General features: G+C 39.3%; 1 protein-coding gene across 1 annotated transcript in view; it reads right to left on the bottom strand.

Annotated features, from left to right (window-relative positions):
- LOC120784663 (furin-like protease kpc-1) overlaps nucleotides 1-17,332 on the bottom strand; it is a 193,053-nt gene extending 175,721 nt beyond the window's left edge. The window contains exons 1-2 of the mRNA XM_040118638.1: nucleotides 17,206-17,332; nucleotides 16,228-16,403 (exon numbers count right to left, since the gene is read on the bottom strand). Coding sequence (XP_039974572.1) covers nucleotides 16,228-16,398 — 171 coding nt within the window. The 5' untranslated portion in view covers nucleotides 16,399-16,403; nucleotides 17,206-17,332. The remainder of the gene's footprint in view (nucleotides 1-16,227; nucleotides 16,404-17,205) is intronic.
- Between the last annotated feature and the right edge of the window lie 3,311 nt (nucleotides 17,333-20,643).

Raw genomic sequence — 20,643 nt, 5'->3', positions numbered from 1 at the left:
TACTGTATTTCTCTATGTGGCTTACTGGATATAAGAAATTGTTATAATTTTAATGCATTAACTAAACAAAGAGTGTGCAAATGTATTGAAGCTTTAGACAAAATATGAATAAACAATAGGGTAGGCAGCACAGTGACACACAACAAAGTTTCTCCAGGTCAATGAGAAAATCTCAACTGGTTTCTTTGTCTTTGCTTGTCTTGGCAACAAAGAGAGCAGTCGTACTTCGCAGTTGAAGCTCAACTTGAAACTGTGTTGTAGTTTCAGAGTTGTAGAACTTTCCGATGTAGTTGTTGTTCAGGTTACTGATGTTAAAATTGTCAACGTGGATATAGATCGTTGTTGTTTTGCAGTTTCTCATAAATTTGTGGACTTAAACCTCAAAGAATTTCAGACTTTGTTCTCGTAAAGTTATGACTTTATAATCTCAAAGAATATCTGAATTTTTTCCTGTAAATTTACAACTTTAATCTCGGAAATTCTGAGTTTTTTAATCATAATATCACCCCCCTCTGCTGGCTCTGTTTTTTTGTTTTTAAGCTACAATGGCGCTAATACACCGTCGTACAGAACCACGTCTGTTTGTGGTACGATTTTAGCTACAAGAGAAAACTAGATACACGGAGCAAATGCACAGCAAAAAATTGAATATTAAAAAGTTAACATTTATTGCGTTTAAAGCAGCCACATTAGTAAATCAGTCATCGCATTTATCTATAAATTACTATGAGTGATTCTTACAGTATCTGTTGTCCACAGCTGCTTTATAGTGTATGAAAAGTTTCTCCTTCGGTTCATTAAATCCCTGCAGGCATCTGAAGGCAGCAGGACACATACAGACAGGTGACAAATTAAATGAAAACCATGAATATGTAAGTGGAGAAATAACAAATGCAGATGCTTCCACACAGGTGCACTGCATGGTACAGTTAAGCAGTTAAAATCCCATCATGCTCTGTGGCCTGTATAAAAATCCTGAGCAGGCCCAGTTGATTTTGATTTTGTTTCAAGATGACAAGAGGCAAAGATCTAAGTGACTTTGAAAGAGGGTTCATTTTGGGGACACGGATGGCAGGAGCTTCAGTAACAAAGACTGCTCAGCCGGCTCGTGTTTCAATAGGAACAGTGACTAAAGTGACATCTGCATTTAGCTCTATGGGAAAGACGTCAGTACATAGGGTCAGAAACTGTGGTTGACAGCGCACATTTGGTGACCATGATGCTCGGACTTTAGTGGGATATGTAAGGAAAAACAGAAGGGCAAATCTTCCTGAGGTGACTGAGAATGTCAATGCAGGCCGTGATCAGACTGTCAGCAACAACCACAATTAGAGAAAGGGATATCATAGTAGGGTTGCATTGCAAAAAGCCCTCATTACAGAGTACATGTGTGGCGCACACCAAGAGAACGGTACAGGCCAGAATGACTGACCCCTACAGTGAGGGGATCCGGTGGCTCTGTGTTACTGCGGGGGACATTTTGCTGGGGTGGTTTGGGTCCACATGTCCCCTTACAAGGAAGGGTCACTGCAAATCAGTGCAAAGTTGTTCTGAGTGATCACCTTTATCTTAAAATGAAGCATTTCTATCCTGAATGCTATGGCCTTCGCAGTCACCAGATCTCAACCCAATTGAACACCTATGGGAGATTTTGGAACGACATGATAGACAGTGCTCTCCACCACCATCATCAAAACACCAAATGAGGGAATATCTTTTGGAAGAATGGAGTTCATCCCTCCAGTAGAGATCCAGAGACTTGTAGGATGAATGCTCAGGCACTCTGAAGCTGTTCTGGCCCAACACCTCACTAAGACACCTTAGTTGGTTTTTCCTTTAATTTGTTACTCGTCTGCATCTAAAACCTGGTGTAAAAAAAGCAGAGCGATTTGTGTGGCTAGATTCAACTGTAATTCAGGTGAACTAACCCTTTAAAATTGTAAAAGCAGCCAGGGGCCCATAAAAACAGATAAAGACTTTCTGCTAAATGTGTCAATTTGACAACCTGCCATTATTGATACTGGATGTGTGTGACATCCACACATGTACACACAGTCAAACTAGAGCTGTACATGAAAATTAGTGAGCAATTTCAAATGAACCACAACAAACACACATCCTATCCCAAACATACACACACATCCTAGTGCCCTGCCAGGGCAGGTTCACAGCTAAACAATATGAGGCCAATCAGGGGACCATTGGTGTAGCTCTCCCTCTGCTAATGAAGGCACTTTGAAAAGGTAATCTAATTCACCAGCAGCAATTAAGGCTGGGAGCGCCTTGTCACTATCAATTATCCGCTCCTTCACTCATGTTCTCCAGTGCGGACGCTGAGACTGCCTGACACACAGCACTGTCGGACAAATCAACCCCATCAGCGAGCCAGTCACTGAGAACACTAATCATGAGAGTGTTCAAACACAGACACACAGACACGCACACACACACTGATAGATATACACATACAGACACACACACTCAGACACAGATAGATACTGTATGCTTGAATCACTGCACAATGAACTAAGTAAGCTGGACATGAATTGGGGTGTCCTGACTGGCTTCAGTCTGAGGTAGACATAGACTTAGAGAATCTATAAACAGTAAAATCAGTAGATACAGTTTATACTGTTTATACAGTATAAACAGTAGATACTGGACCCTACAGACCTCTATACTGTATGTGGAATGACTGATGTTAATATCCATCAAATATTCATTACTCGCTCGAAAACCATGCAACTGTGAGGTCTTTATTTGTTTGATGTGTGTCTTATTTTTCTTTCTTATGAAGTACAGCTATGAGATTTTCATATTTATACCAAATGTGAAATCAGAATAAGTTCTTAAAAAGACTGACTCCCAAATTGCAGCCTAAAATTTAGAGCCTTCATGTCTTCTTGCCAATGTACCTGAAAACAATCAACTAATTCTTTTAATTAATTGATCAACAGAAAATGAAGTATCAACCATTTTGATAATTCTTAACAAGTCTTTTTTTTTTTTGACTACTCATTAGACAAAGCCCATTTAAAGACATCCACTTGGGATTTGGAGATTGGATATTTTTTTTACTCTTTTCTCACACTCTATAGATTAAACAATAAAAACAAAATAGAACTGAAAGTATATGAATACAAATAATCAACTATGAGAAAGGAAAAGTCCATATGATGCCTAGCATCGGGTTAAGAGCACACTTTCCTAGTGAGTTATAAATTCTACATTCTTAATAATATTGGCAACCCTCTTGTCAAGTCTGAGTTTTAAGTATTACATAATATTTGGATGAAATACTTTTATTTCCTTTTCTATCTCAGTCTACCTCAGCACGCATTAATCAGAAAGCAGACATATACCCTGGAAAAGTCACCTGCTCAACACAAAGCTGATAAATAGAGCTTGCTGTGCATCACCAGTTTTTCCCCTGCTCCTGACACTTGTCCTCTTCCAGCCTTCTTTGACAACCATAACTTAGGAATTATGAAACATCTCTTCAATAAGTAGCTCTTCTTCCATTTATCTTTATTAGTTTGATGTTATGTCGGTTCAAATGACTCAAATTAGACAAGATACTGTATAAACCATGTCCGACTTCAGAAAGTATTTAGTTCCCTTCACTGTTTGCACACTTTGTTGTGTTGTAGATTCAAATGCAAATGGATAAAATTGCATCAATCAATAATCAATAATCCATAATGACAAACTGAAAAGATGTTTTTGTAGACGTTTCTTAAAAATCAAAAACTGAAATCTCTTTACAAAAAGGTATTGAGACCCTTCATTTAGTATGTTGTAGAAGCCACTTCGGCAGCAATTGCAGTTCCGAGTCTTCTTTTTCAAGTCTCTACAGATATTGCAGACCTGGATTTAGGAAGCTGATCCAATTCTTCCCACCAGATTGAAGCATCTGTAAACTGCCATCTTCAGGTCTCTCTACAGATTACCTATGAGGTTTAAGTTAGAGTTTTAGCTGGGCCACTCAGAGAGATTCGTCCCAAAACCACTCCAGCGTTGTCTTGGCTGTATGCCTCGGGTCATTTTTGTGCTGAAAGGGGAACCGTCTTCCCAGTCTCGGGTCGTGTGCACTCTGGAGCAGGGGCCTCTCTGTATTTGGCTGCATTCATCCTTCTCTCAACTCTGACCAGTCTCCCCAGCCAAGGCCCTTCATGCCTGATTACTCAGTTTGGCCGGACAGCCAACTCTAGGACGATTCCCGGTGGTTCCAAACTTCTTCCAGTTTTACAATTATTGAGGCCACTGTGCTCCTCGGATCACTCAAAGCTTTAGAGATGGTTTTATACCATTTCCCTGATCTATGCTTCACAAAAAAATTATTGCGGAGGTCTACAGAGAGTTCCTTGGACTTCATGACTTGGTTTTTGTCCTGACATTCAGTGTGAAATGTGGGACCTGATATACACCTTATACATATATAAGTGAGTGCCTTTCTAAACTACGTCCATTCAATTAAATTTGCCACAGGTTGACTCCAAGTTCTAGATACATCTCAAGGATAATTAAAGCAAACAGGATACACCAGACCACAGTTTCGAGTGCCACAGAAAAAGATCTGAACACTTTTGTGAATGAGAGACTTTTGAGTTTTTGAAAAAAATGTCCAAAAATGTGTGTTCACTTTGTCATTATGAATCATTGAGTGTAGTTTAATGGGCTAAGACGGTAATTTTATCATCTTAAAATTAAATCCACGACATAATGAAGTGTGCAAAAGACTGAAAACTGAAGCCACTGTATAGCCCCCAAATGTTTTGCTTTTTTGTTTGGCCAATTGCAGAACTTTGTAACAAATTTAACTGCAATCTGTTAAATAGTTTGAAGACATCCTGCTAACTGACTGACAAACAGTTAGAACCAAAAACATAACCTCATTTGTGAAATAGTTCAGACTGAACATCAATATGTCACTTTTGTTATTATTGCTTAAAATGCAATGATTCAGGGACACATGAACTACTTCAAACTCTTTGAGGTTTTTCTAAAGCATCATATGAAGACTGAATCTTCATATCATGCTTTATTCAGCACCCTGACCTTACAACCTCTTGGACTGAGGAAGACTCCACTATTCAACTAAACCTTCAGACTCCAGACAGGGGTATAAGCTGACAGACAGAACTATTCAAAATGCTCTTCTCAAGCTCTTGATTGCTTAACTGAATCTCTCCAATGCATAACCTTAGTCCAAAGCACTGATGAAGAGGAAATTAGCATGACAGTACTGCTGCTGTAGGAGGAGTGCTGCAAAGCCTTCAAAGGATAATATCTGACTATGTTGCTGCAGGAAATCAAAAACCCTGGGTACTGACATATGTTTATGATACGTGAATTTCAATTTAATGTTATCTTAAATGTACATTTTATCTATGATTGTCATGTTAAAATGTAATTTCAGATATTTTACAAAAAAAGTAGTAATAAACTACCATGACCAACTGCTATAACTCTTGTAATACTTCTACATTCAAGAAATCATTTGACTCTGTTCTTGATTAAGAATACTTTTGAAAATGGGGCATTTGGTGTATATTAAGTATAGCCAATTAGTCTGTTAAACAATGGAGAAAACAAGAGTGGCTGTTGTGCTCAAGTTTGGATATTAAACAAAAATGACTGGATCATCAAATCAAATGGTCCCGCTATAAACTTGAAAAAAAAAAAAAAAGATAATTTGCAGAGGAAGACACTGCATTTTGAGACTACTCATATCAGGCACGTTGCAGATGTTAATTCAAATTCATGTGCAAGATGAACTGTTAAAGTAGCTGTATAAAACAACGATTCTCACCTCACATCACCTTCTGTCCTCTGTTAAAAGTTGCTCTTCAGCATACTGCAAAACTACCAACTGACTGCCAAAATGTGTGCATTTTCAGCACCTGTGGAAATAACCTCAATCAGTCTTCTGTATTTGTAATCCAAAAAATACTGCTAATGGACAGTGTACTAATTACATTAACATAATCTAATACTGTATGTGCAGGTTAGAGTCTCTGAAAAATCTGACCTGCATGTGGAAACCTACAGAGATGGTGAGAACATGCAAATTCCACACAGAAAGGCTCCAGCAACCAGTGTATTCAAACACAGGATATTCTTCTTGTAAAGGCGAAACCGCTAAAAGGTACTCTCATTGAATATGCTGTATTATAGGGAAACAAAAAAAAAAACCTTAATCCTCTATTATGACTTTGTGTTGGATCAGCTGCAGACCTACCTACTACTGCTGCGTTGAACAACTAATGAAGCTCCCATAAGGAGCAAATTTGGACTTCAGTATTTTGGACCCCAACCAAAAATCACTCCCAAATAATGCAAGTTGGAAGTCAGAGCGATTAGAAAGAAGAATAATAGATTATTCAATTAAAGAACTGAATTTTAATTATCCCATAGTGGCTCTTTATTTTGTTTTAGCATCTGCCTAATGCACAGCCTGAGGAACATGTACAGCTACAGTATTAACTTAATTGTGGTTGTACAATTTGCAGGGCTACTGTGTTGCCTGAGACATCAGCAGTTACTCTGACACTAGATAAGGCTTTTACTGTCTTCGGGTCTAGAGGTTGACAGAAAAAAGACACACGAACAGTAATCACCAAAAGATACACTGTTATAAATCAAGACAACACAAAAATGGAAAATGTACCTTGGTTAATATCCCTATAAAAAACACTGAACCTCGAACTGCTCTCCACTTACAGATTCAGAACAACCCTGCTGGTTTCTCATCCAGCTGTGACACTTGACAAAGTAAAAGACACTAAACGCTCTAATCAAACTCTTTCCAAATTGCCTGATTTTTATTTTCAATGAAAAGATTTAAATAATCATACAATTTAAATTGGAAAAAAAAAGACCAATTTTGTCATGAAAATGCCATGAAACTGGATTTAATTATTACTGTGTTTGATGTGCTGATATTCATTTAACTGTAAAAGCTCATCACAAGATCCTACTGATAATCATTCTGGTTGCTGTTATAGCACAACTCTACTTTTTTTTATTATGTGAGGTAGTATTTCTGTTATAGTCAGTCAATGCATCAGTGGTTTCTCTAGATTTACAATTAACAACGCGGCGTTATTAAACATTTTCCTCATGTCTGTAGTTTGTTTTTCACCCGTTTACCACTGACTCTATGGATAAAAAATGCCCGTGCTCCCTCTTCAAGTGTCGCATCTGATTATCATACTGCACAGCATATGAGTGAAAGGCCCAAGCATCAAAATTCAAAACAACTCACTTGAAAGGAAATGCTGATTTAAGACACTGTGAAACACACAAGCTCAGCAAGAGCTGCAGGTATTATATTGTACTTGTTCTCTCTTTTGTTCCTTAATACCTGTTTTTTTTACACTTTGTTTATTTTTTTAATGTCTTTGTGTTCTTTAATTTTCTGTTATTTTTTTGTTTGCTAAAAGAGCTTAAAAAAACCTAACTTGATCTGAAGCTTTATGATGATCTGTGAGAAACTGTCCATCTCTTCTTTGAAAGTTGCCTAAAAATTAATCTTTTTATTTTTAAACAAACGATTAATTATTTGGTATCACATCATTAATCATACGATACCAGAACTAATGACACATGTCCATCACAAGTTATTATCATTACATTCCTAATTTTTTCAGAACTTTTTACTGAAATTTATTTTACATCATGACAGAGAAAAGAACGCAAACCTCAAATTTGAGAAACTGTAACCAGCAGTTTTAGCAGAAGATAAATGTTGATACTGAGATTCATATCAGTTGTGCTGCTGAATCAGTCTAATGGCCGGCTAACACAAGCTAAAAGCTAACAGCTTACACTAAGCCAGCATTCTGCTCACGAATAACTTAACTGAGCTGACCAGATGCAGATGTACTCTACATTTCACACAAACTGTGTTGATTGAGGTATTATAAGGTCATTTTTTTCCATCTCAAAGGCTCGTTGGAAAGTCTCATCACAACTACAAACGCAGGAGAAGCATAAGTGGGGCATGCAAACACACACGTACACACACGTACATACACACAAAGATGAAGTGAAAACAGTGTAAGAAAGCTGAGAACCTCTAAAAAGAAAATAATCTAAGTAACAGTGAGACAGCAAAAGAAAAGGCAAAGATACAAAGCTAAATTAAGTATTTTACTTCTGCTTCATTTTTGTAAATTCTTTATTACCAAAAAGGGGAACTTAAATCTGCTCTAATCGATATTGTTGTGTAAACAGTGGGTTAAATGACCATGCAAAATGTGAGAGAAGTTGCTTGAGGAGAAGAGTCCACACGAAATAATCACCCAATTCTGCAGTTCCCCTCCTTACTAGACAGTGTTTCAGCGTTTTTTGGCGCATGGTTTTGGTTTTTACAGCCAGCGACTTCACCGCTTTGACTCAGCCACGGTTCTCTCATCAAACTTGTTTCCAGCAGAAGGCAGCCATTTTCAGCAAGAAACTGGTGCTACCCACCCAGCACCAAACAACAGACAGACAAAGTTTGGAGATTACAGGTTGTTTTGCTACCCCCAATGGAGTTTTTATGTCATTCTCCTAAATTTTACATCTTCATATTGTGGCTACTTTTGTTCCATTTGAGACAGACGTATAACCATCTTTGGGCACGTAGCCACAGCTTATTTGCTCCAGGAAGCAGCAGGCTTTATGGGAAATGGGAAAAACTGTAACACCTCTCACCAGATACAGAGACAATCAGACATTTCAGCTAAGTGGTCTCATCTGTTTACTGTGATTATCCCAATATCCCAATTACGAATTCATTTATAAGCTGCTGTGACATGCTGGTGGTACAACATGAGCACAAACTATGAGCTATCACAAGCCTCAGTTCAAAAAATATACAACACATCTCTGCAGCAGCCTTCAAAAACAAACATCACCACAAGCCTGATCTGTGCTGCAGCCTCTGATGGCAGTTCAGCAGAGTTGGACTTTGAGAAACATCCACAGGAGCCGTATGCTCCACTGCTGCTGATGGCCTCCAACAGACAAACAGAAAGAGGAGAGAGAAAGAGAAATAGAGGAAGGAAGGAAGGGAAAAACATGAAGGATAAAGAAAAACAAACACAGACATCAAGAGTCATTGAAGCTGTGTGTGAGAGCCACGTGAGGCAGCCCACCCCATGGAGAAAACAGCAGCTGGTGTGTACACTAACAGCCCTACAGGGCCTGTGGCCTCAGCAGCCCTGACTATGGAGAAGCAGTAAGGAGAGCTGGGTGATGGAGGGGGGTATGCTAGGGGCTAAATGGGGTGAGCAGTTAAGCCTTATTGGTTCTAGTATTGGAAGGAAATGCAGGAGATGGAAGGGGGAATGAAGGGGTTCTACAATCCATCTTAAAGTGACAAATACAGAGAATGATCGGTTATAATATACAATTAGTTTAGGACTGAGTGTTGTGTTATTTAATGTCAATTTCACAAGGGATTTACAGTATATTACAACCTGGATTTTATTTATGAAGTACCTTAATATCTATATGTAATAAAATCAATGTTCTCACAAAGTTCATGGCTAATATTTGGGAATCTAGCAACATCCCTGAAAAGAAGCCCAAGGAGACAAGAACCGAATCAAGTCAGATTATCATGGGCTTTTAAAACAATAAAAAAAACAACGTTAGTATTACATTGTGCTAGCTAAACAAACAAATGAGGTGAAAATGTACACAGAGAAATAATTATTTTCCAAAACAGCCAAAAGATACATGTCATCAGTCCTAAGTAAGGAGGTGAACAAACATACCTAACCATAATCATACAATCCCTCAAGAGAGATAGGATAATACCTCTGATGACAATAAAATAAACAAACAAGAAAAAAAACAAAAACGAGAAAGAAATATTCCAAGAATGGAAGAAGGAAGAAATATCTGCACACACCTACATATTGAAAAGAAGTGTTTTGTCATCCATTCATGACAAATAAAACAAAAGTGTAAAAAAATGTTCAGTGTTCCCCCTTTAAACGTTATCTGCTCAGGGTGAACAGAATTTAGGTTACAGGACACTAAAGAAATGCATTAATCCAAAACATATTTATACTTATGGTATACAAAACCCAGTCAACATGCCATAATAGAATAAACTCTGGTTTAAGGCTTCCTATGGACACTGATGGCAACCTGAGTGTAATCAAATTGGAATAATAATTTTTTTTCCTCATTTCACAATGAATGAATGACACATTACTGTATTTTTTTGTGCACTGTATTTTAACTGATGGTACAAAATTATGCCCAATACTGATTATTGTGCTAATTATTTTGTGATTAACTGATTCAATGTTTAGTCTATGAAATGTGCGACAAGATTTTTTTTAAAATGCCTCAAGGCGACATCTTCCAATTCCTTCTAAAACCAAAAGCTATTCAATTTGCTATCACATGTGACACAGAAAAGCAGAAAATTCTTACAATTTCAGCTGCTGGAACCAGGAAATGTTTAGCACTTTTGCTTGAAGAATGACAGAAACCATCAAGTTACTATTGAAATAGTAGTCAATTAATTTTCTGTCAATCAACTAATCAATTCATCAACCAATCATTTTGGCTCTAGAAAAGATAATAATATTTACACAGGAAATGTGAATGTAACAACTCAAGTTAGCTGCTGTTATTACTATATCATTTGTTTATATATTCAGGCGCTTAAAAAGGGCTATACTCAATACCAGTGGATGATTTGAATGAATGAATTATGTGGCAATTAGTTGAGTAATGTATTAACAGGATTATTGCATTTTCTCCCCCATACTTCATTATTAAAATCCAGTCCAAGTCGCTACAGGCCTGCAACAGTTATTTCTGTTCATCACGAGTCCCACTCAGTTCAGAATTAGCACCCTACTCCAAAGTAAAACCATGAAAACTCACAATTACTTCGACTGAAAAATAACTCTCCACCTGGATGAAAAATAAATCTACAGTGATCTGCTATTTGGAAATTAAGACTGATGTGCACTGAAGTCCTATTACAGAGGTTTAGACTGGATTCTGTGCTTTCTTGAAAACTTTCACAACTTCTTATTTTGGGTAAGAAATGGAAATCAATGAAACTGGAGAAGACAGGACACTTGACAGCAGCAGTAACTGAAAAACACGTCAAAATAGTTAATCCACCGAGCTTCTAATAAACAACCACTTCATAAAATCTGGTTTACGTTCATTTGTTTCTCTCTAAACTTGTATTTCAACCAAAAAAAAAAACCTTTAAATAAAACACAACAATAAAGCTATATCCAATGCAATTTTAGAATATCTCTTAATATTCCATATCACCTAGAAGAGCATTGTGTATGAGCATGTTTGCATGATTCTACCTCCATTCCCCGCTCTCGTCCACCATCTTTCTTTATCTTCCTTATCTTTCTCTCGTTCCTTCTCTCTCTCTACATTTCAATATTGAAGAGAGTTTTATTAAGGGCTAGACTCGGGTGTGCTGAGGCGCTCTCAGTAATTTTCCTACAAAGTGCTTTAATCCATCACACGGCCAACATGTGGCCTTTGCAGCCATACATCATCTCAGCCCAGAGAGAGAGGAAGAGAAAGAGAGGGAGTGGTATCATAATTTGTGCTCTGCTCCTCCTCACCCCCTTCCTTCCTCTTCTTCTTCTCCTCTACCCGCACCTCCCACCAGAGTTTCCCCACCTGGGAGGGAAACCACATCTTCTCCACATATTCCTCAGTCAAGTCCTCTCTCCATTTACAAATGAGAGAGAGGTATGAGCGGGGATGGAGTGGGGTGGTGGGGGCTGGTGGTGGTGGTGGTGGGAGGGGGGTGTAAGCAAAGAGAGAGCGAAAATGAAAGAGATGGAGATAGGCATGAGTGAATGAGTGTGTGAGGCAGAGAGAGCAAAAGAAAGAGATAAGGGAAATGGAGAAAAGCTTACTGGAATGAATGAAATTGGTGACAAAAGCGGGTGATAGAAAGTCTGCGTGTGTGCCGGTGTGCGTGTGTGTATGTGTGTGCACGCGCACACTTGCATGAAGATATAGAAAAAGGCAGAGAAGGAGTGGAAATGTGCATTTCCCAGCATGCAGCTGATGCTGTGGTGCCCTCTGTGTTGCCCCCGGCCAACACCTGCCTCCATTTCGCTGCCTCCGCCCTCCTTGTGCTGGGGTACAGCGGTGAACTCTGAGCCCCCTGACTAATGGAATGGGCCCTCGCTCCCAACCATTAGAGGATTGGTGTCCCTTTTTTGCACCCCTGGCTGCCCTATGGTAGAGAAAAGGGAAAGGAAGGGGCCAGGGAGAAGATGGTGGCACGTTGGCCTTTTTCCTTTTACAGACACAGGCACACACACACGCAAACATACACACACACCTGGTCATAACATAACAGCCTGGAGTAATCCAGCCAGATTAAGGCTTGACATAGTTTAGCATCTCACTGAGGATATTTCTGAGAGGATATTAGAAATTCTGAATTGGGTGCAGCAGTACAAGATTTCAGAGAAGGAGCTCTCTGAATGTGTACGACAGCAGCCCCGGCTGATTGTGAAGCATTTTTGTGATTTCATTTAGCCGGTAAATCCAGTGCTCTGCCTCAATTACATCTGCTTTACTCAGATGGAAAACACACCTCGAATGTACAGAGGGAAGGGAGGGGAAGGGAGGGGAGGTGCCGTGAGGGAGGGTGGAAGCATGGAGCGGATTGGGGATTGAATCTCTCGATGAGCTGATAGCACATACGCAGACAGCGAGCCAAGCTGTGCCGCTATAATGTTATGCTAATGATATGGTAATGATATGGTAATCTGCCAGCAGTATTCCACCTGACTGGAGAGAAGGGGAATCTGGGAGGCCTCTCGCCATTGGTTGGAGACTAGGGACTTCCTGGTGTCAGAGTTCAAGACAAAAAGCCTGCACGCACAGGCACACGCGCGCACACACACACACAGGCACGTAATTCTTCAAGCAGTGATCTCAGCTGAATTAAAAACAATACAACACATAGACTTAATCTGGCTCTAATCGGATTTGCAAACTCTTAAGTAAGCAAGAAATAATACCTGTAAACAATGGAGTATCATGTGATGCAACTTAAACCTAGGTTGACTGTATTGTAAGTAGGGCTGCAAGCTGAGACTTTTTTTTATTTTATTTTTTTTAAATCAGCGTGTAATATGAAGTCACTCTGCTGTTGTTCTGAGGCAGCATAAAGTGAAACAGAAAATCATCTATTTTAGATAACGATCGGGTTGTTTCTCTTTTGTCGTTGTGTGTGAAACCATGCACCTGTAATGGCTGCCATTACCTGCCTAGTCAGGGCATTTCTTTTTCTCTGGCTCACAATGATTGCATTATCCACCACAGCCTTGGTTGGAGATTAAACACACATTTTTATGACACTAATCTGAGAATCCACGTCAACATTGCCACACAGCCATAGTAATTACAAGCAAGAGCTTCCCAGGTGCACTGCATGTGTTTAGTTTGTTTCTTTATTCAGAATTTTTGTGACATTCCACTGCATCTTATTCTGAATGAGCTGATTTACCCTCTAATTAAAAAGCAATGTTGACAAACTATGAGCCATCTTTAAACCTTTCTAAACGAGCAAAGGCTAAGACAAGTGACAGATAAATGTGGACAGATCGACTCCATCTCTTTGACACATTTAAAAATCATATAGGCTGAAAGGAAAGGCTTCAGTGAGTCTGCTACCAGAGAGGCACCTGCAAAAAGCAACTCCAATACATCACAGTGAACCTGTCTGTGAGGCATAAAGACATCAGCTTGGGTATTTTGCTTTGTTTTTCTTTGTATTTTACAGTTGCAAAATGGATATGTCAAGTCTACACAATGGAGAGACGCGATGACATTTTCCTGGATGCTGTACACTAAATCAAAGAGAGCAACAATATGTTGAGTGCCAGCATGGAGACATTTGATTCCCATTCCACTCATGCGGCATTACCACTGGAATGCCAGCAGACATCACAATTCTCCAAGCTGGCGTTGGGCTTGTCAGACTTTTCATTCCACTTCAATGTTTAAAAAAAAAAAAAAAAAAATCACAGCAAATTGTGAAGCGCTAGCTTCTTCTTGATAAAAAAATTTGCCTCACACAAGGCGCAAATCACAGGTGACACAATTAAAATAGGTTTAACTTAACAAAGGCGATTTAGTGTCAGTGACATTTAGCATCAGCCACTGGCGGCAGAAAGGTAAAAGAAGCCAGTCAGCAGATTGGGCCCGAGGGGTGGAATACGAAAATGGGGGTTGACTGAAGCTCTCAGGATATGGTGTTGCTGTGTTGGACACCTTATTAACACACAAATACACTTACTGCATACGCTTGACAACAGACTACTATAGGATCACACCACAGCATCCTATCAATGATTTCTAACATGCTGTGGGATTATTTCACCATTTCACAAATGTTAAAACAGAATATAAACTAACAAAACTACTGTTAATGCAAGTATGCGTTTCTAGTGCTGTGTAAATGCACAATGCAGTGTGATTCTCTAAAGCAAATGCACTTGCTTCTGTTTTGGACATAACAACTGATCACTGCATTGAGGGACTATCAGCGGTGTATAAAAGAGCAGAAAACAATGAAGGAAGAGGCAGAGGTGTTTATGTGCATGCATGAGGGACAATGAGAGAGAGACAGGCAGAGGGGAAGACAGAGACGGGGGTGGACTGTCCAATACACTTCTGATAAAGGTCAAAGAGATGTTTTATTCATGATCTAGGCGGCGGCAGCAGCAGCAGCAGCAGAGGCAGCAGCAGCAGCAGCAGCAGCAGCAGAGGCAGCAGGGCCAAGGTTGAAATGAGCTTGCGTCCCCATTCCCCTGAGCCAGCACTGAACACAGCCTCACACCAGGCCAGCAGACACTCCAACTAACTCCTATCAATAGTGTCAAAACACACGCACAGTCGCACATCTCCAGTATCACTCATCGATAACTTCAACTATGTCGGCCATGAGCAAAATCGATGGAGGAATATACATCTTCCAACAAAGAACAAAGTGGACTACACTTCAGATATTAAGCTAAACCTTTTATGGGGTCTCTTAGAGACTGTGGGTGTGATATAATAATGTTTTCTCAGATTTCGCCTCTGTAGGGCTCTGCCTCCAACCATTTGTATACGGACCTATGAAAATGAAAAACATAATATCTGAATATTCAATGTTCAACTCAAGAAATACACAATTATGGATTCATTCTTTAAAATGTAACTCTCCATGATGCCAATTAACGCATGTTATGAATCATCCTCACTGTATTCAAGGTCAGGCACTTACAGTATCTGGGTGCTTTACCATCGGAAATTTTCATGATGGATTGCTTACAATATGTTTTAGAATGAAATAGTACATTTTATCCAAAGAATCTGTGTTGATTAGTCAGTCTTCCCATTTGAAAAGAAGAAGTTAAATAAAAGAATTCCTTTTAGAATCTTGAATTGAACAGAGCACAGCAGGAATGAATGTCAATTTATAAGGGCTCTTACCTTTTAAATCTTTCTGACTGTGAATCTTTCATAAAAGAGAATCAGAAGTTCATTTCAAAATCTCTTATACCCTCGAACCCCCTCTTTGAACCCACTCTCAGAAAAAAAAGCAGAAGTACTGTATTCCACCTAACCAAGACCCGCTCCTAGCCCTTATTTTTTAGTGCAAGCGAGAACATTATTTGAGGGAGCTGACACACTTTACGACTCAACAACCAGCGTAACCTTTAAAGTATTGATGTGGATAAATCACATCTAGTCTTCTGACAAATGGAAAGATTTCAGCATGACAGATTAAAACTCAGGCAAATAGGTAAAAGACCCCATCATCTCCAAAGACCTTCAGCTGGAGCCTACTCCACACAGGGGTTTCTCACAGGCATAAACTAAGGTTGGCTAGACAGAAGTGTCTGCATATGTGCATGTGTGTGCCTTTTTGGGTGCGTGTATATGTCTTTCCGTGTGTGTGTGTGTGTGTGTGTGTGTGTGTCACTCAGTGTGGACAGCCTACTTTGTGTGTCTTTGATCAGATATGAAATATTCAGAAACGCTGTTGTAATTTGATGAAAGTCAGATATCCCTCAAACAGGAAACAGAAGTCAGCACTTTGGCAGCTCTCGAGATACAAAAAAAAAAAAAAAAAAAAAAAGGGCCTTCGAAACTGGATTTGGAAAATGTACATTGCAGGCCCATAGGTGGAGGTAATAACAGGGGTTTTAAACATGCACTGACCCGTTGTATGAACTCCAGTCCGTGCTGTTCGGCCAGAGCTCTGGCAGATCTGATGCCTCCGTCCATATGCACTGCATAGAAGACATAGCGGTTGGTCCCACGATGCCCCTCTGTGGTTACTACTTTCCTTTGCAACAGACAGCCAACCACTAGAAATACTGCACTGAACATGGAGCCTTTAAAAAAAGGATTTAAAGGAAAATGAGTAGTGGATGGTGAATGATTGGTTTTCAAATGGTTAAATATGCATGTACAATACTTTTTACAAATGTATAAAATCATCTGTGTTTTAGAACACCATGTCAGTCTTAGACCATATTGCTGCATTTTATAATGATGCCTGTTTTTATGATAAAAACAAGCGTGCCACCCTAATGAAAGCCGGCCATAAAACTACATGACATAGTGGAGAAAAGTATGTCAGTAAGAATGTATGTAGCGATTATTTTCATTATCGATTAATCTGCTGATTACTTTCCCAAATAATTCCCATTTTGGTCCATAAAATGCCAAAAAATAGTGACAAATGTGGAAAATTGTGAAAAAAAAAAGGTCCAACAGTCCAAAACCCAAAGATATTCAGTTTACTATCAAACAATATATGACAAAGGAAAGCATCAAACGCTCAAATTTCAGAAGCTGGAACAACATAATGATTGTTTGCATGTGTGTGTGTGTATATATATATATATATATATATATATATACACACACACACACATTTACATATACACATATATACATATACATATAAATATATATATACATATATCATATATAAATATACATATATATTATAACTCCAACACTCCAAATGCCATCTAACAACACAAATGAGTTTACAGAGTGTAGGATTCAACATCTCAGCGCAGAGTATTGAACATTGGCAATTGTGAAACAAATTGCCCACAGCCACCTCCTCTGTACTTTTGCATGAAATCCACAGTGGCTGCCACCTACAGCATGTGAACCACCCACCTGTAGCCACAGAGAGCGAAATGTCCAGGAGAAATCTTTCACCCAGTGTGATGAAAGCTAGAACTCTGGCATCGGGGGCCCCAAGCGAGACAACACACTCTCTCCAGTTCCCAACCCACACGTTTAATCTCCTGGCCTTGATGCAAATGCTTCTGAGAGCATAAAAACAGCAGCGCTCTCATTCTGTGAACTATCTTCCCTCTTTAAGCAAAACAGGAACTTTATCAGTCTGTCTTTATGCCCGCACTTTCCTGTGAACAATGATGGAACAAAAAGTTGTCACCTCACTCTTCTCAGTATCCACTCAACAAGAAAAACACCCTGTACACTACTGGAAGAATGTAGTATTACAGCATATTATTTGCTTAAACTCCCACTCCTTTCCCCAGATTATGCAACCAACCTTTATTGCTGATATGTGAAGTTAGTCGGTTTGTTTTTTATATACATTAGTTCGTATTAAATGTAATGTAGCAATTATATAAGGGGTTGAACGAGCTGTTTCCCAAGTGTTTATTGCCCATACACAAAGAAGTTAGAGCTGTTACTATTAGTCATTGTACGGATTGGTCGTTCAACAGAAAATTAATACAACTATTTTGATAGTCAATATTATTTAGGTCGTGTTTTAAGCCGTCTGGTTCCAGCTTCTCAAATGTGAATATTTCCTGGTTTTCTTGGTTCTATTGGTTGAACAAAACATACAGTTTGAATATATAATAATACATTTTTTTATATTATATGAATAATTACTTGATTAATTGAGAAAATACCTAACAGATTAATCAATGAAGAAAGTAATCATTAGTTGCAGCCCTACATCTAATCACCGTTAGTATGCAACATCTGTTGTCTGCAGTCTTTGTCCATTTTGGATCTATTGTGGCCATTTTACTTCCAAAATACACCCACTAACACTGCACAGTAAAACTACAAACTAGAAGATTAAGATCTCTCACTCTCTCTCCAAATATATAATTCTGTTTGTATGTTTATCTGACTTCTCGTCAAAAGCAAAGTGCCTCCTCCTGCAGCATTTTTCCCCCCAAACAACAAACAGTGCAGCTGACCACTGTTTAAAGTCTAAAGCATCATTCAGCTCCAATCTCCCAGGCTACTGATTGAAATCGATAACCTCACATGGGGCTCGAGCCCAAGTCAATCCTACTGAGGTGCAGGGCCGGCAGCATACACCCCAGCCAGAGAGGAGCGGGCCTCAGGCAGAGACAAAGTAGACGGGGAGAGAGGGAGGGAGAAAGACAGAGCACATGAGACTGGAGTACAGGAGAACCACATTGAACAGTGTCAGGGCCTCAGGGCCTACTGGGATGCTGATAAAGTACCTGGACATTTTTATAGACAAACTACTTATTTCTGTCCTCATATCGCTTGGGAAGACTGATAACTTTATATTCCTCTCAGGCAGAGGGAATGAAAAGAGGGGGGCCCTTTCAGGAGTTTAATTGATCAAACTCTAGCCACAAGGGTTTTTTTCTAGAGATAAAAGGGACTAGCACTCTCCCCTGTACAATACAGAGATCTTTTAGAAAGCAGACCCAATGAAAAAAGAGAATGTAACTCATTATGCAAAGTCATTACAGGCCTCTGACTATGCTCCTTAAAGAGGGGGAGTTAATGGTGGAATTGTATCGTACAGGTCATTTCCAAAGGTCAAAGTACTGGACATAGGATAACATTATTTTACAATGTCCAGATTATGACTCCAGCAAAAGTTATAGATGGCTGTTTTGAGGTCAAGCTTAAACACCATGAATATTTTAAGTACCTAACAACAGTAAAATATCATTTTATTACTGCTCATGGGGCATTTTGGAAGGGCACGGGGGCCTAGTATAGGGCCAGGTGCACATTTTAGAATGCGTCCACAATAAAATACAACAGAATATAAATTTACAGTCCCACCATAGCAGGAAATTTGTCTTGTGTCACCTATCATGATAATAGATACAGTAAAAACACAAATCATTACAAAATAAAAAATAAATATGCCCATCAACATGCCCCTCTCAGATCATCAGTAACAAAGCAACATATGCCCAAAAGTTGGTGCAATTTATTGAAATTTCACGGCATTGGGTTTTTTCGCGCTTGGGACCCACTAACTACTTAACTTTAGAGGTTTTGGTGGGCAGATTTTGTCGCCTCTGGACAGAGCTAGGCTAGCTGTTTACCCTTGTGTCCAGTCTTTACGCTAAGCTAAGATAGTCAAACTCTGCCTTTAACAATAGACAAAGCTTTCCTGTATACAGCAGCATTACACAGAGCAACCTGCTAGCAAACCTTCCGTTTTTGTGGCTGTTCAAACAACCTTAGCTAATGTGTTTTTGTTTCTAACAGCCAGGTTACCATACAAGACTGTGATATATGCCTTAGTGTCCTTGAGCAAGGCAGAAAACCCCTATGAGCAGCGGTTCTGTAGCTGACAATAACCTCTGACCTTGTTGTGGGTCTGGGATGAGAGACAAAAGGAAGGCAAATTCCACCACAATAGCCAGTTAAAGCCCCTATACACGTGTTTGGATTTAGATTTGACCTCCTCTTATGGCCGTGTGGATGGGTACAGACTGTGTTTGCCATTTCTCTGACTCTACTATTAGCTTTGTCCTGCCTATAAGGGGCAGGACAATTGATTTTGAATATATGGAGTTGAATTCAGACATTTTGAGGTGTTATGGCAGGAAAAAAGAATGGAGCCACAAATCTGACAAAACTTTTTTCTTTCCTTTAGTGCCAATCAGGAGCTAAAGGAAATCTGCACTAGCTGGTGTGGTTTTATGAACAAAGACAGATGTTGCTAGGTTGTTCGCTGAAAAGGTTGGTGCTCAGTGTGTTGAGCTACAGTGTTTTCAGGTAAGGTAACTAGGCACACAGACCTCTGATTGCTCCACTGATGTCTCTCTCTTTCTCTCTCTTTCTCTCTCACTCACACACACACACACACACACACACACACACACACACACACACACACACAATATCATTGCCTTGGACATACATGGACACACCCATTTCACATCATATAGGGAAACTGGGAATATATAAAGCAAGATTGGAAATATTGCTTGTGTTAAAGTATAAAGTCTTATATTTCTTTTTAATGTCTTTTTTTTTAATCAAACGGTATTATCTGAATTATTCTTTTATATCTTTCACTTGTCTGGATAACCTTTTACTGCCTTTTGTTTCAGGGCTCCACAGAAAGCACAGGCATAACTAATAATATTATCAATGGTTGCACTCCATTTAAGTATGCCAGGCCCTGGTGTTCTGCATGCTGGGTGACTGGCATCAATTGTACACCTGTGCTTTTCCTACTTTTACAACTCAAAATGTCAAATGAGAAAAAAAAAGGTCTGTCCTCAGCATAGCTCCCCCCGACGTCAACCTGCACAAGGGCTAATCAAGCAGAAATGTGTC

The sequence above is a fragment of the Xiphias gladius genome, chromosome 22, assembly GCF_016859285.1.
Source record: "Xiphias gladius isolate SHS-SW01 ecotype Sanya breed wild chromosome 22, ASM1685928v1, whole genome shotgun sequence".
Taxonomy (NCBI): Eukaryota; Metazoa; Chordata; class Actinopteri; order Istiophoriformes; family Xiphiidae; genus Xiphias; species Xiphias gladius.
Note: the sequence above shows the minus strand (reverse complement) of the source record. Positions and strands in the feature narration are given on the sequence as shown.